The sequence below is a fragment of the Hippopotamus amphibius genome, chromosome 1 (assembly GCF_030028045.1).
Source record: "Hippopotamus amphibius kiboko isolate mHipAmp2 chromosome 1, mHipAmp2.hap2, whole genome shotgun sequence".
Taxonomy (NCBI): domain Eukaryota; kingdom Metazoa; phylum Chordata; class Mammalia; order Artiodactyla; family Hippopotamidae; genus Hippopotamus; species Hippopotamus amphibius.
Window position 1 is genome coordinate 54,548,252 of NC_080186.1, and position 16,728 is coordinate 54,564,979.

At 40.4% G+C, this 16,728-nt stretch overlaps 1 protein-coding gene across 10 annotated transcripts in view; it reads left to right on the top strand.

The window, feature by feature from the left end:
- The window catches only part of TGFBR3 (transforming growth factor beta receptor 3), a 195,181-nt gene extending 178,692 nt beyond the window's left edge, over positions 1-16,489 (top strand). For 7 of the 10 annotated variants that reach the window (XM_057713136.1, XM_057713128.1, XM_057713153.1 and 4 more), the window contains 3 exons: positions 534-575; positions 2,979-3,086; positions 13,096-16,489. In XM_057713136.1, the coding sequence (XP_057569119.1) occupies positions 534-575; positions 2,979-3,086; positions 13,096-13,214 (269 nt within the window). In that variant the 3' untranslated portion in view covers positions 13,215-16,489. Of the gene's footprint in view, positions 1-533; positions 576-2,978; positions 3,087-12,380; positions 12,581-13,095 lie in introns of those variants that run through there. The other 3 variants (XM_057713175.1, XM_057713182.1, XM_057713190.1) reach the window with 2 other exon arrangements.
- Positions 16,490-16,728: the final 239 nt, after the last annotated feature.

Consider the following 16,728-nt stretch of genomic DNA (forward strand, 5'->3'; position numbering starts at 1 on the left):
GGGTGGGAGCAGTAGTGGAGATGAGGAGACCAGTTAGAAAAGCTCTGTAATAGTGCAGGTGTGTGACAAGGAGCAGAACTCTAGGATGATAGCATTAGGATGGAAGAATGACTTTTACAACACTTGTGTACATTAAATTGAAAGACTTTTTTGAAAGTGGAATAATATTGAATACACTGGAGAAATAGTGTTTAGAGATATTGGATCCTTTTGTAAATAAACAGAAAGGTACATGCACACATGCGCACACACACGAATTATCAGGCTCAAATTTCTTGAAGGTGTTTACCTTCAGTTTTTCTTCAAATTGGAGAAACTGTACAATTGATCATTAACAAAGTACAGCCCTTAAAATTTCTGACTAATCCACATTATAGTCTTGATATCTAAAGAGGATAATTGACAGAGCTTTCAGAGAGTGAGTATTTATTAACAGATAGAAAAGTGTGAGCCTCTGCTGAGATTCTGGTGACCTTCTGCTTAGAACTTGGTTTCTCTGTAGAACACATTGTGATTTATGTTTTTTGTTTCAGAAACAGGTCCAAGCGTTAAGGAACCGATTCCAATTTCTCCACGTAAGTCTTTATGCAACTGTTTTTTTTTTTTTAATGCAACTGTTTTGAAATAAAGCCCCCTAGGCTTTTATAAGAATGAGTTGGTTATGGGACATTTGCCAAACTTTGAGTTTTGATAAGAAGACTTCTGCTCTCATTCTCCCTCACCCCTTTTTTCTCGTACTTTCTTTTTTTCCCTTCCTCTGTCCTTCCTTCATTCTCCTTTCTTTTGTCCTCTCTACCTTTGCCATTTTTTGGTATGAATTTGTTGCCCCATTGGTGTGCATCACCTTAATGAGAATGGAGTCGCTTTCTTGGTTTTAGAGTAGCTCATTACCTGCATACGTGTATTGGTTGTGATCTGAAAGCATTAACATACAGCTATGGGAGCGGTTTGCTTTCTGTATCGTGAACAGTGTCTGGCCTGCTCAGAGAAGCAGTGCTAAAGGAACTAGTTGCTATACCATTAAGACAATCATTAGTCCCAGGGGCGCTGAGAAGGCTTGTAAGACAAAGAAAGAGAGACCAACTGCTGCAAAACGATGCATTGGAAATTATCTGGGCCAATTTCATTGCTTTATACAGAAGAAAACTCTGACCCAGAAGTATTTAAGTGACTTCCCCATGGTGATAACTGTCACTGAGGCAGAACTAGAGCCTGGGCTTTCTGGCTGTGCACCCAGAGCGCTTCTAGATAATGTTGCCTTGTGAGGAGAATCTCTTCTTTTTTCTTCCTTAAGACTTTCCAGATTAGTCTCCCTGGCTGACCCCATCACATACACTTAAAAGTCAGTCTGGAGAGTTTCTTTATGCTAAGTACTTTATAAGCCATTCTATTAAGCACGTTATTTTAACAATATCACGGAACAGTAGCATGAGCCCAGAAAGAGATGCATATGGACACATTCTCCTGTACTTACCTAGTCTGATTCTCATAAATGGCACCTCCATCGTTAGAATTTTAGAATATTTTCATTAAAAACTTTTAATTATGCCCCACTTTTGCATTTGTCGGCATGAAAAGACAAGTCATCTTTTAATATCTGTCCTACAGACTAGATTAAATTAAATCAGGTTGATGGCTTGGTTCGTCTTAACCTCTGTAACGTTCTTCCCAGTTCTTACTCCTCCTAGGGGATCTCCAGCCCCTTTGCAAACTCCTTTTGTTTACCCCCTGCCTTCAGCAAGTGAGGTAGTGCTGTCCTATTTTTTAGAGTTTAAATGAACACCATAGGGCACATGGCTAGAAGAGCAGGGACCAGAACTTGGAAATTTGGATCCTTCAGAATCTTCTCTACCACATCATACTTTTCCTGAGCCCTTTCGAGTGCCAGGGCTGCTCAAGGGTCACATTTGTCTACACCTGTATCTTTTACACTGAAGTGGTTGAATTTACATAGAAATCAGCTGGAGTCACTTCTGACTAGAGAGGAGCATAGAAACAGTATTGAAATAATGAGAAATCCTGTACCCTCAATTTATATTTAAAAAAGGAGACTTTAGAAATTTTATTCCACCGAAAACCTCTCTCCCTTGGAAACTGATTTTTACTTTTTATAAGTGATTCAAAGAAGATAGTTCTCTTCAATGAAAGGAAATGTTCTATTTCTGTGGCCTGGAATTAATTTCAAATATAAAAATCTTTGCCAAATGGAGGAACAACTGGTTCTATTTCTGTGTTTTGCTGACCATAGAATTGACATCACTCCCCACTGAGGAGTATTTCCGACCCCCTCGTAGGAAGATCATGGTTGGAAAAGTGTGAAAAAGTAGGTTGTGTTAAATGACACAAGAGGTAATTGTTGAGATGGAGGGTTTAATGTGGGGAGATGAGTGAAATGTTATACTCCATAGGAATACTTTATCCTTATTCTATGTTTTCTCCATCTCACTACCTTTCCTCCTGTTATCTTTCATACTTTTAAATGTTCATTAAAGTATGTTTGTAAAGTATTCGGAGTGTGTTTTTTGGGTAGTGTCTCGTTTTTTGTGTAGTGTCTCAGTGTTCAATGAATAAGAAGCCATGAGTCAGATTTTGGTAATGGAAGTTCACCTTATTTTCCCAAGCATCTTAACCTTTGACTTTTCAAGCCGCTTTACCATTTAAATAGTGGGTCCTCAAATTGAGAGAATGAACTGTAGACCTAAGGTTTTACAGAGTTGACAAATCTGATTTTTTAGTAAGTTTGTTTCTCAAAATAAATTGCACACTGAGGGTATCTTGGAAATCTGAAAATTTCATTTTTCTCTTGAGAAAATATTTGTAAGTTACACATACAGTGTATTTTGTTGGAATCTACTTTTTATCCTCAGATTTTATTAGCTGATGCTCAGCCTTTCTGACGGTACTTGTGAAACAAATATAAAATTGCAGTGTGTGACGCAGACTCACTCAAAGTTTGCATTGGTTTCTCTTCATTATAGAGATTTTCCATGGTTTGGACACCCTGACCGTGATGGGCATTGCGTTTGCAGCATTTGTGATTGGCGCACTGCTGACTGGGGCCTTGTGGTACATCTATTCTCACACAGGTTAGTGTGACTGTTGCATATCAGTTGGCACACATCCCTTGTGCCTGGCACACTATAGACACTCAGTGTTTCATTGCATGGATGAATGGTTGAAGTAATGAATGAAAGAGAGAGAAGGTTCATTCCCACTATTTTCACATTTATGTATGTGGCATGAATTGGGTTTTGCAAAAATGTAATTTGCGTTAAGCAGTTTTACAAAAAGAATGTCTAAACTATTTATGTTAATTGCATTTGAGATGTTGCTGAAGTTTATCTTCTAATATGGCTATTTTGTGGTTAGGGTTTAATTAAAGAAAGTTAATGTAGACAAACTGGAAACATAAACCATTCCCCCAAAGCTAAAAACTTCAGAATAGACATATAAATGGGCAGGAAGTACAAAAGGAAGCCAAGATTTTATTACCATATCTGCCAAGGTGCTGTGCACTGTCCACCAGAGGCCCTAATTAAGGGCTTAAACCAGAATTTCTTGACCTTTTTTAAACCCATACCGTGTCTTCTTTGATAAACGTACAATTCTCATGTCTTTCTTGAAAGTTATTTAAATTTTCAAAATATATTTTCATGAATTGTAAACAGATAAAAATGGTGAAACAAAGCAGTTTGTTTTCAAGTTGTGCTCTTCTACCCCTAAAAATTCTCATGAGCCTTTTTTCCTGCCTCTGACCCCCAGTCCCAAGGTTGAAACATTCTGGCCTGAACAAAGAAGCTGTTCTGACCCCAAGAGAGAATGCAGGCCAGGCTCGGGGAGTCTGTAGTGCAAGGGGAAGGAACAAGTGGACTGCCCTTCCATTGCTTCTTTCCCAGGTTCCTTGCAAATATGAGCAGGAAAGACATGCATTTTGAGGCATGTCTAGCAAGCTAGTTAGTGTTGTCTGTTCTTGGATGCTTGTTCACACTGTGAACCTAGGTAAGCTGCTGGATGGATCATTCAGGCGAGTGGCAGGCACAGACTTTCTGTTTAGAATTTCGTTAATTCACCATTGAACCAATACATGCCATGATCTTGGGCCATCCAACTAGCCAAGCTGAAACAATGACTGCTTTTTAGGGAAGAAAAGCACGGAAGGGCATTTTGAAAAGTCGTATCTTAATCTTCATCAGAAGCTTCCCTTCAAACACTGCGTTCTCTGACTGAGTTATTTTAAATTATGGCAGAAGGAGAGGTATGAACCCTATTGTGCCTAGCACGGGAGAGTCTCAGAGTCCAAAACAAAAGTTTAGGAGTTTAATAGTAGGGCTTTGTGTCCTCAGGTTATTGTTTCTAATCAGCAACCTTTGAGTGAAGCCAGTTACCCTTAGACAGCAAGGTTTGAACTGCGACGGTTCACTTATATGCGGATATTTTTCAGTAGTAAATACTACAGTACTACACGGTCCATGGTTGGTTGAATCTGCGGATGCAGAGGAACTGCAGATGTGGAGGGCTGACTGTAAGTTATATGCAGATTAACCTCCACATTGTTCAAGGGTCAAGTGTATATTTCATGTGAGAGAAAGGAAATAAGTCTCTTCAGTGTAAGACTCTGAGGATGTATGAACATCTGTGAATCAGTTTAGGAACGTTCTTATTCATGAACAGCTTATTCAAGCCCCGGAAGGGACAGCGTTTAGCAGGGGAGCATTTTAGAGTTAACAACTTTGTCACAGGAGTACTGACACATTCAGATCTCAGACTCACAGTTCTTTGCAGCATTCCCCAATCCCTTGCATGGCTGTAGGTTCTAGAGCTGTTGGCAGCTTATGCTGTATATATTAGGAATGAACTTGAAAGTACTCTGAGAAGACTCTGTAGCCCTGAGAATATCTGCAGGGTAGTCACCCACAGACACTTAACCACGTGCCTGCTGAGCCATGACTGGCCTTAGTCATAGAGCTCAAACCCTGAAAGCTAAGCTCAGGCCAGTAGGGCCAGGAAGCCAGGTCAAGGCAGAGAGAGCAACCAGGTGGCACTCACTATGGGAACAGACCACACTGAACTCCCTCTGATAATCCCAGACTCTTGTCCATGGCTGCGCTCACAAACCTGGGAAAAAGCAAAGCCTGGTTTTATGGCACGTATTGTTGCTCACTAAATTCTGAGGTGTTGTTACTGTTCCCTTCTCCCCCAAACCAGAGACTTGAGGAGGAGTTTTAAAGGTTTTTTTGATGTAGAAATAGATTTGTAAGGAGATTAAAAAAAAAACAAACCCCAAAGCCCTTCCTGTGATGGTTTCCAGCAAAATAAATTATGCTGTTTTGGAAGCTGAAAGGTTTATAGACACTGTCATTTGGGATCTAAACCTGTGAGCATCATACGATACATAGCCTATGGTTCATTTTAAAGACGGCTCGTAAGGAATACCAGTGTCATGCAAGCAAGAAAAAGGACCAAATGATAGTTTCCTATCCAGAATCCCTCAGTTTCTTACCTGGATCAGCTAGCAGCAAGTTTAGATAAAAAGAGAAGATCATAATGCAGTGGCCAATAGGAAGAGGTGTCTGTACAAACACTGACTCAGCCCATTCCGTTTCCACAGTACTCTAAGCTGTGGAACTGAGACCTCACATGGTATATTTGGGGGTTCAGGCAGCATCTGTCTCTGTGGCTAAAACAATCCTTAATTTAGACAACTTCCTTTTGTGCTGTCCATTCCATCTGCAGCACAGAGCGCAGAACCAAGCCACAGGTTTGAATAGTGGAGATCTACTTACATACTTGGAATGCATGTTAGTCCAAAAAAGTTGGATCCCTGCTTTATCATATGACAGCTTTGGGCACAATAAGGGATACTTCCTTAGGGCTATATTCACTCTGTTTGGAAAACTCCATTTCTAAAATTTACATGGTGCAGAGAGGAGGGCAGTCAGGGTGGAAATGGTGCTGGAATAGGGCCATAGAATCTTCATACTCCTGGGAGCCTAGCTAGGTCAGGGTCCTAACCTGGCTCATGAAGGTCATGTGCAACATTGTATCTTTTTTTTTTTTTTTTTTTTGAGGAGAGAAGCAAAAGCATTTTTTTAAATTTTTTTTAGTAAAACTTTTAAGCTTTATCACAACATGCGCATAGTTTAAAGGCTGAAATAGTTTTACAAGACTTGTTATGAAAAACATGAGTCCCCTACTGCCCCACTCCCTTTCCTTTCTCCTCAGAGCACCATTTTTGACTCTTGCTGATTCTCTTGGACATCAATCCATATCTCTAAATAACAATCTATTGCTACTTCTTGACTTAAAAATTTTAGGTCTTTTCTGTCAGCCTCTTACTATGGAAAATGAAAATTTAGTTCTCTTTCAGCCCTGTGTCCCAGTTATACATTCATGCCCTTTTTGTCCTCCTTATCCCTACCATCCTGCAAATAGAACTATACTGACATTTTGGTTAGATCAGGATTAGCGTTTGCGTTATTATGCCTGCCTAAACAGTAACCACACTTTAGCTATGAAGTATAATAATGCTGCTTCTCCTGTATGACTTAATTTTCCCTGGAATTAATAACTGTCTCTCCCTCCCACCCCCACGTTCCCTTGGTTTTGTATATGCTTATCACTAATTCATTGACTCTCTGCCAGTTGTCTCAATCTCCTCTTACACATACACGCTGAAACATCAGATATTCTACTGATTCATTTTCCTCCGTACTTTCGAGTTGTGGAGGTCCTGTGTCATGGATCCTATGTCTTCTTCCTTCTTGATTTAAAGGGAACATAAGAGGTAAATGTTTTTCACACCTTGCATGTCTGAAAATATCCTCATTTTATATAAACACTTGGTAGATAGTTTGGCAAGGTATAGAATTTTAGATTACAAATTATTTTTCTTCAGAATTTTGAAAGCACTCCTCATTAACTTTTAGCTCTGAAGATTGCTTTTGGGAAATGCAGAGCTGTTCAGATTCCTGACCTGTTTTTTTCTTTCTGGAAGAAGTTTCGCAATGATAGTTCTTGATTTAGGTGTGTTTTCATACATTGTGCTGGGCATTCATTGAGCCCTTTCAGTCTAGAGACTATGTCCTTCACTGTTGAGATTTTTTAGATCTATTTTTTTTCTTGCCCCTGTTTTTTCTGTTCTTTCATTGTAGAAATCATTTTATTTGAAACTCTAATTTCCCTTTTCTGTTTTCCATCTTTTTCCTTTATTTTCTAGGAGATTTCTTCATCTTTATCTTTCGGTTTCTTATTGCATTTTTAATACTGCTTTCAACTGTATTAATTCCAAGAAGTTTTTCCTATGAATTAAAAAAAAAATCCTACTCTTGTCTTATGGGTGCAATATATTATCTCTCTGAGAATGTTAATATAGAATTATTTAAGACTAGGGAAGTTCTGAGCTTGCGGGTAGAACAGATTGATTTTGAACTTCCCTTAGGGTGATCTGGCTGGGCCTTTTATTGAGGAACTTGTGATATCTCATCTTTGGATCTTTCCTCTTGAGCTCATCAGGTTTTCTATGAAACAGGTTTTCCTGTTTCCTTCCTGGAGGTTGTAGATCTGGCTGTCAGCATTCTGGGGGTCACAACATTCAACATGTAGACATTAATTTAATTCTCTGTCATTGTGGTTCTGTACCCTCAATTGTGCTGGTGCTGGCCATTCTTGGAACCCTAGTTTCATCCTTTTTAGAGAGCAAACTTCCTGTCTTCCTCCCAGATGAGGAGGGGCAGGGTCCTAGCACCATGGTGTAAAGAAGGGAATTTAGAGAAATGTTATTACTTCTCCTACAGAACTTTAGCCAACCCAACTGCTTATAGCTCCATGTTCACCCTCTTGTCTAGGGGTACCTGATGCCACCATTTCCTGAGTTTTTGAGAGGTTCTGTGTTACATCTTGACTGTTTCTCAGCTTTTCCTACTGATGGCTTAGGTTCTGACTCTCTTGAATCTATTAAGTCAGTTACTGCTCACCCATTTCCTCACCAGATTCCAGTATTTTATTGCTGTTGTCGCCATTCCTGTTTTCTTTATTCTTCTTGTAGATTTTCTTTCTTCTTATAGGTTTATGCCTTTTAAAAATCTGTAAATTATCATTTTGGTAAGATTTCCCCCAAGCCTACGAGTTGGTTGCAGTTTTGTACCAGTTAATATCTCGATTCTTGATATTTGAATACTGTAAGCTCCTGTGAAAAGAGTGAACTAGACTACCTTTCGTTTAGGGAAGTTTTCAAGTCCCTTTTTATCAATTTCAAAAATTATTCCTCTCCATTCTCCAAGATAAAAGACCTTCCATTTGCAGGCAAAACTGTGTATGAGAGGGTGGGTTAGATGCTGTTATAATTTATCTTTATTTTACTTTAACTTGCCTTTGTGGTCCCTGAACAGGATGTACTCAGAATCTGATGATAATAAGAGGAGGAAGAAAAAGAAGAGGGAAAAAGCAGGAAGGAGGCCACCTTCTATGTGTATCTGTACCACCTTAGGTGTGGGCTATAGTCAGAAACTGGACTTGAAGCACTAGTTTGTTCAACTGCTAATCTTGTTACCTGAGTCAGAAATAAGAATCATGTTTCTCTTTAGCAAACATAGAGATGATCTCTACTTCACAAGTTTATGAAGGTGAGAGTGTTTAAACAAGAAGTACATGTGAAAAGTTTTCCAAACTCCAAAGTCCTCCAAAAAAAACGTAAGGTTGCCCAGATGTGCAGACAGAAAAAAATCTAAGAGTGGAAAGAACACTATGTTTCACAGAGCAAAGTAAAACGCTGAGGTGTTGAATTAGGTGTGCCTGTCCCAATCCCTCAGACTTCTGTTCAACAATCCTTAATTGAACACACCGTGTGTTCTTAAAGCAGAAGTCAGGTACACACCCAGGTCCACCCGAGTCAGGTAAGAGCTTTTAATTAGGAGCATCTTTGGAGGCTTCAAATGTTTTCAGAAGTCTGAAGTTTCTCCAAGCTCCCAAATTTAGTCCAGAAAAAGAAGAAAACATCAAGAAGATCAGCTAAAGTGTGACTAAAGTAGGAGACAAGAGACTAAGTCCCAGGGATCAGAAAGATGCAGGTGGGACAGATGGAAACCCTGGTATGACTGGAAAGCAGGCAGGATCCACTCTTTTCACCCAAGTGCTCAGGTTAAGTTAAAGTAAGATGCCTGCAGAAAACCAAAGTGCAGGTGTGAACAGGTTGGCCTTATTGCAGAAATATAGAAAGAAAGTAGGAGGCAGAACATTTTGAAAGATTTTACTTTCTGCCTTGGAACATTTCTCCCTTTCTCCATAATTTATAACAATATCTAATTCACCCCTCCTGCAGAGTTTTGCCTACATAGGAAGTCTTTTAGCTTGAAAAGAGAGGAGGGACCATTTTTGAGAATGATGGATAGAGATTGAAAGTTCTCTAAACTAAAGGTGGTCTAGTTCACTCTCCTTACTGGAGTGAGCTTGTGAAATATTACAAATTAGGATATCAAAAGACAATAATTGGTACAAAATCGCAACCAACGCATAGGCCTAGAGGAAAATATCTTTGTTTTCTTTGTAGCATCGAGTAATATTAAGTCTAAATCATCCCCGGGCATAATGGTTTTCAATCCAATGCTTAAATATCTCCCAAGAAAGAAATTCCATAAATTTCTGCTATAACTAACCAATCCTCATAATCAGCAAGTTCCCTTCTATGTGACCTCAATCTCTGTCACTGCCATTTAAACTCATTTCCTCATGCACTGCTCTCCAGGGAGATAAAGAACACCTGTTTCTCCTCTTTGTAATAATCCTCTGTGGGCAATATTTGCAAACTGTCTGCTTTGGGCTAAATAATTGAGATTCCTCTCACCTTTCTTTAAAATTCTTCAGTTTTTGTTTTCCTGTAGAGCTTCTCCATGTTACTCACATCTTTCTTAGATAAAGTTTCTTCCCCAGGACCTGCGATGGTGAAAAATTTAGTGATAAGAATCCAGTTGTAAAGTAGACTGCCAAAGAGGTGACAGGAAATCAGATCTGGACAGCTCCATGCCAAGCTAAGAAAAGAAACAGGTTATCCCTTAAAATATGTGGGGTTTTTCTTGTTTTGTTTTGTTTTGTTTTTGTTTTTTCTAAAAGCATCTCTGGCAATATCTAGACTCAGCCACAGGCTAATATGTGAGCCGGGTGGAATGCAGGGCAGCTGTGCTCACCACTCTTACCAGCGCACACTGAGCTGGGTGGCATGAATCCTCGTCCTAACACACCTTCCTCCTGAGAACCCCGTTTGCCAGATGCGTCTTTCCCTTACTCACTCTCCTTCCCAAATATCTCTTCCTCAGTGGTTTGAGATTTTAGGAGCAAAGCATGAAGACAGAACACATTTCTTCTGGTGGCCGAGTTTGATATTTATGAATAGGGAGCCTTCCTTGAAGTTGCATTCGCTAATTGGGCCTGCTCTGCGTAGCCCTACGGTCCTCCCTGACCATCTTCTCCAGAAGTAGGCTGGTTGTATTTGTCACGCAAGGGATATTTTAGAGAAAGTCCGTGCTCCAAGAAATCAGAGGTCACTGTGATAGAGAGCAGAAAGCCAAAGAACGCATCTTAGAAAACCTAAGGGACTCTGTTGGCTTTTTAAGCAGAAACATCTGCACATTAAACTTTCTTTCTCATAAACTACTCTTTTCTGTAGTGCCACTTGCATCTGACAATGAGAAAACTTTTCTTGGTTTCTCAAAAGGTAAAAGTTTTTAACAACTTGGTTATACTGAGAAATCTCACATCTTAGATGTGAAAATAGCCACAGAGCTAGAAGGGATAGTCTAAAGAAGGTATTTTCAACATTTCCAAGCAGATTCTCAAAGATTCTTCTTGGCACACTGTTGGCTCGAAGTCAGTAGATTGTTAGATTGACTTGTCCACCCTGGTGAAATGTATCCTGTGGTCTTGAGTGTAGGGGACTTTTGTTTTGTTTTGCTTGGGGTTTCATTTTGGACAGTGTTTTGTATTAGCAGCACAAGAGTTTCCAAAACTCTGAAATTTGAAAGACCTTTCTAATGGGCAATGATTAAAATAAACTGACATGGCAACAAATTATATTTGGCAAATAGACATCGGAAAGCAAATATTCAGACTTCCTGGGCAGGGAGTAGTACTGGCACTTTTCCTGAATGTGAATAATCAAGCACATGTCACATTTGGGATGAGACAGACTTGTTCACTGGCGACAGATGAGCCAAAGCCATCTTGCTTTAGCTGCTATCAGGCTAAACAAACGAAGCCCAGGTGAGCCAAAACAGGGAGGTGGGGTATTGATTTACCTCCTGCTTTCCTGGTGTATCCTTTGTTGAAATGGGGAAAGGATATTTTTAAAATGCGCTTCACACACAGCCACATTAGTCCTGCTAATTGATAACATGAGAATCCAGCCGGGTGTGGATCAACATGTGGCTCGTAAGGGGGCTGAATTTTTAAAGAATATCACGAGTTCTAGTCTCTGGAGGTTTTGGGTTTTGGGAGGGGGCAGGGGGTAGACATAAGAATTCAGAATAGCTAACAGATTTAATTTCCTTTTAGAAATAAAGTTCCCACTCTGGGGAAAGTGGATTTCTGGCAGAAAGTCACTGTCATTGAGGCAAACTTCCCCACCTTTAATTAAATGCACACATGAAGGGTAGAGGGCAAAGCTGGAAAGGGCTCAAAATATCGATTGCCAAAAAAAGAAGAGTGAAAATACGTTGTTTCTCTGCCTCTGAGGAATATTGACCCGTTCTCCCCTCTCCATCCTACTGATCCCAGAGGAATAGATAATCAGAGGAAATACAGCAAGGGCCAAATATGCAGCAAGCGTATGAAGGCCCTGACGTCGAGGCCAGAATGTGTGTTGTAGCTGTGTGGTTCCTAAATGGGTGACAGGGAAAGCTGTAACCAGACCCGGGGGCATGAGGCGCTTCTACATTTTGTAGGACTGCTGTTTTGGCAGAAGCTTTTGAGGGGCCCCAAAAGGGGAATGGAAGGAACGGGCTAAGTTCCTGTGCTTGAAGGGCAGAGCTTTTGCTGGTGTGTTTTGTTTTAACCAAGAGGCCAGAGGGTTGCTTATCTCCGGCTGAGAGCTGTGTATTTCAGCCTGACAGGAAAGAGGAGGCTCATTCATAAACAGACCTGGCCCTCTGGGGCTTCCCACATTGGAGGGGGGCAGGGACCACTGACCAGAAGTTTATGAAGTTTATGCTTTGACTTTTCAAAGAAAATGTAGTATTTGTCATCGGAGAGCCTTGATCACTTTTCCCTACCTACAGCCACTTTTTGAGGGCTGCCCTGAGGCCAGTTTTGTTGAAGAAAAGACAGCTCTAGAGCCTTTTGCAGTGCTAAATGCAAACCATGTGTGTGACCCAAGGTTTCCTCCCTCCCCACAGCCCTGCACACTTGGCATGAGGTATGGGCTTAGCTGAAATGCAGTGGAGTGTGTAATGAAAAGTGGGTGCTTGATGTGTGAGAAGATACTCAGGCTGCACCCTGCACTGAACCTCAGAATGGAGGGGGTGTTCCTGGCAACCACAGTCCCCTTGTGCGACAGCTAAACCCCTTCTTCAAAAGGTTTTTCTGCGAGCAGGCTCCTCCCACCTCCCTTTCTCAGGTGGGTCGCGTGCTCCACACACAGAGCTCTCTCTGCTGCAGCTAGTGCAGAACCTAGGTGTCACCACCCGTATTTTGACCAAGTGTATTCAGAAAAAGGCCTCCAAATTGCCAAGGTTCTCTTATTACAGTTTGAAGATCTCGCTCTCCCATAATGCCTTTATGAGAGGAGCTGTTTCCTGAATACAGGTGCTGGTCAGTTGGATCACACAGTACGAACGATGGTGGTTTCTTCAGAAGGCTGTAGGCACTGAAATCCTGGGCCATTTGTCCTCAACTCTTAGGGGTCTTTGCCCCTATGACCTGTCTGTCAGTCAGCTTGAAACCAGTTCTCTTTTCCCCATGCAAGAGGCTTTAAAAACAGAATAAAACACCTGCAAGCAAAACAGCCTTAGATCTAAGGCCTTCTGGTCTGTCATCAGATAAAATGGTCTTTTCAGAAATGCACACGTGTAACATGCATCTCTCTTCACCCCTTTCCTTTGTTCACTGCAGGAGAGACTGCAGGAAGGCAGCAAGTCCCCACCTCCCCACCGGCTTCGGAAAACAGCAGCGCCGCGCACAGCATCGGCAGCACCCAGAGCACGCCCTGCTCCAGCAGCAGCACAGCCTAGCCCTCCCCGTCCACCGCCAGGGGCAGGCCTGGGGGCTGACGCCTGTGTCCAGACTGCAGGCTCGGAAGGCTTGACTGTGGGTCCTTTGTAAAGAGAGTGAATTGCAGTATAGCAATCACCTGTTGTGTTCACCCCCCCACCCAGGGATCATGTAAAGGTGACCCCTGGACTTCCGTAACACACTAGATTCATGTGAGAAAGCTAAGGTGGTGGCCTTCTCCACCAGCCCCTCACAGGCTTGGGGGTTTTCAATGTGAAACACATGCCAGTTTTTAAAATGCTGCTTTGTCCAGGTAAGAACATCCGTAATTTGGAGCCCTGCATTTTACCCAGATGCAAGGAGTTGGTAAAAGGATAATAGCCAGATGGTAGAACCAGTGAAGGGATGCGGCCAAAGGTTCTTGTATAACTGAACCAAAAGGTAAAACAAAAGAAATGCTTCAAGACTTTCTAAGTGTGTTCCTCTGTGGCTAATTTGCACCTTCTGGATGCACACTTCTCACTTGCTGCCACACTTGTGGGGACCGCTGTGTCGGCTTGACGGGTGCTGCCCTCACAGACTGCATCCTGACACGCGTCAAGGCAACATTCCTTTCTCATGCCCTGGGCCAAAACCAGTGCTGATTTCCTTATCAGCTTCCTCCTCTCCCCACACTCACACACCAACTGCAAAAATGTCTTAATGCAAATTTTGCATTTCTTTATAGGCATACAGAAATTGAAAACGGCCAAAATCTGGGACTGCAGATTTTGCATTCTACTAAATTAATGTGTAAATGGGGGCGAAATTCAGTTGTAAAGTTGAGGAGGAATTTGCACAGTGATATATATTCTAGTACAAGTATGTAATATGTCATTTGGCACATTCGTTTTTTTCAGTTGAAGAAGAGAAAATTCATTGCCATTTTTTAAAATGTCCTACACCTTCACAGTTGAAACTTATTCTTAAATATATTTGGGAGAATTAGTGTTTCCATGCAAAACACATCAACCTTTTTAATAGACCCCGTTGTAAACACCGAGCTTTTATAAGATGCAAATGTATGGTAGATTCCTTTTGGACTCCTGTCGGTTATCTGAACAGTGTCACCAGTTCTGCCAAGAAAGTGGTGAGATATGGAAAAAGGCACTCATTTGGATTGCTTTAGTTCTCTTGACTTAAATATATCCCCACAACTCAAAAGAATTTGAGGTGAATTTTATTAAATGGAATAATATGATGCCACTTTGCAGCTAAAATAAGCTCAACTGATACCTCTATGTTAAAAAAAAAATGCCAGAGGAAAATGTCCATGCCAGATCATTTACTACTGAAGATAACTTCACTGCAAATAAATATTATTCTTTTTCCAGAATTCTTCCAAACAACTCAGAATTCTACAAATAGGACAGGCTAGATTCTACACCCAAAATATTCATAAGCAAATCTAACCTCTTGAAATAAGGAAGTTGTGCCTAGTTCTCTGTGGATGGAACCTTAAGTAGGAAATGTTGGTGTCACCGGAGACCTGAGGGCAGTGTCTACAAGGCAAATAGGTGGAGATTGACAAGCATTGTTAACCCATCATAGAGTCATGCTCTGATCGATTTGATAGTTACAGACGTTCAGTTGGGATGATTTGCACCAAAACAGATGGACGGCTAAGATTTCCAGGCTATCTATGTTGATAATTTTGCAGATTTCAACAGACAAATGAAGATAGGAGATTAGAAAAAATTTTGCCTTCAGTTAACTTTTTTTAACATAAAGGTATCAGAGTGGAGGACCTAGATTACGCTACCTGTGTTTGAAAATAATGCGCTTTGCCTAACCTTCAGCAGAATGTATTGTTTTAGCATATTCTATGTATAAAAAAGTTTAAAGATGTCTTCAAAGAAGACTAGAGTCTTTAAGTCACTTATAGCTATATTTTACTACAAAAATCTGTGTATAAAGATATATTTAAGTGTTTTAGATAAATTTAAGTTACTCCATATGAAATGTTTAATTTCAGTTACTGTGAATTCTTTTGATCAGTTCTTTGCTTTTTAAAAATCCCTATCCATCCTGTTAAAAAGATGATTAGCTATTAAGAGGTATTAAAAGATCCAGTTCTTAGATGGACAGGGTTAAAACCTTTTGTAATATATTTAAATGTATATTTTTGAGAGATGCTACATTGCCAATGATTTTATAAATAATATAAAATTAATTTACAAATTTATGGGTGCAAACTAAAAGATTTTAAAAGAGAAGAAGAAATCAACTTTTATTTGTTTGGGTCTTACTATCCAGAAGTATTATTCAGATCAAGAAATTCATGTTGATGAAACCTGATCCTGTGTTAATCAGAGAGTGAATGTCATTAAGTACTCCTGAAATGTTTCCCCAAAGTGAACATTTTTAAAAAATTGTGTTTTCTCCCTAGCTTCCTGTTATAGCATTTCCAATTGCTTCATACTTCACAGTTTTAATACAAAGTATAAGCTCTACTTTATAACACATCCTGCAGGTTTCTTTAAAACTGTTTTTATATTCCAGTTAAATTCCTCTGTCTGCAAAGTCTCTTGTTACTTCTGCAGGCTACACCCTTCATTTGCAGAGGCCATTTTGTTTTGTTTGATGCTAAAGCTATTGTTGAAATGCTCTAAACTGAAGGCAGATTGTCTGTGTAATAATACCCGATAGCTTTTCGCCATGTGGTATGTACCAGCCATTACTCTGTATTTGAAAAGTCAGATTCCTTCTGTCAAAGCTGTTTCTATAGCATTTTCTAAACAAAACAAAAGGTCTTTTCCATGTCTGTAATGAGATTGTAAACCCGTTTCCTGTGTGTGTTCTGTAGTGGGTGTGGTTGTGAGTGTGTGTGGGGGTGCGCACCTGCGTGCCGGTCTTTTTGTACTGTAACTACCTCATGGTTTGAGTGATGGTTGTACTGCTGATTGTGTTAACAGAGCACATTTTGTTAGGTGACTCGTGAGTGTGATTTTTTTCCTGTTTGTTTTAGCTGGGGGTTGTTCATGAAACTGACAGATGTTTTTCTAAAAAGGACTATTATCAGTTTCCAAATACAATACTTCTCTCTTCTGGTTTTTCCTGAATGAGCCTGATTTTGTTGCTGTTTTTCATCTATGAGGGTAAAAAGAGTACCCTGAAAATCCCTGTGGCCAGTTTGAGCAACCCTGTTGTACTCCTTTCTCTGTCCAGTGTGTCGGCAATTTTGTGAACATGCTTAGATGTATAGTTTTGATAACCACAGTTTTAAGTCCTTTATCTGTGCATAATAAAAAGATATATATCAATTATTAATATGTGTCTTGTCTGGTCATCATTAAATTCTACCCTCAGGCTGATATAACCCTTCTTCATTGCGCTTTTCTCCTAAACTTATCATCTGCTACAACTGTGCTGATGAGGAGAAGGGAGGGGAAGGGAGAAGGCTCACAGCAGGGGTGGGGGGGGGGCGTTAGACAGACTGGAGGGGGCATGTAAGAGCTGCCACTCTTCTCAGAAAAACATGGCAGGAGACCTGGA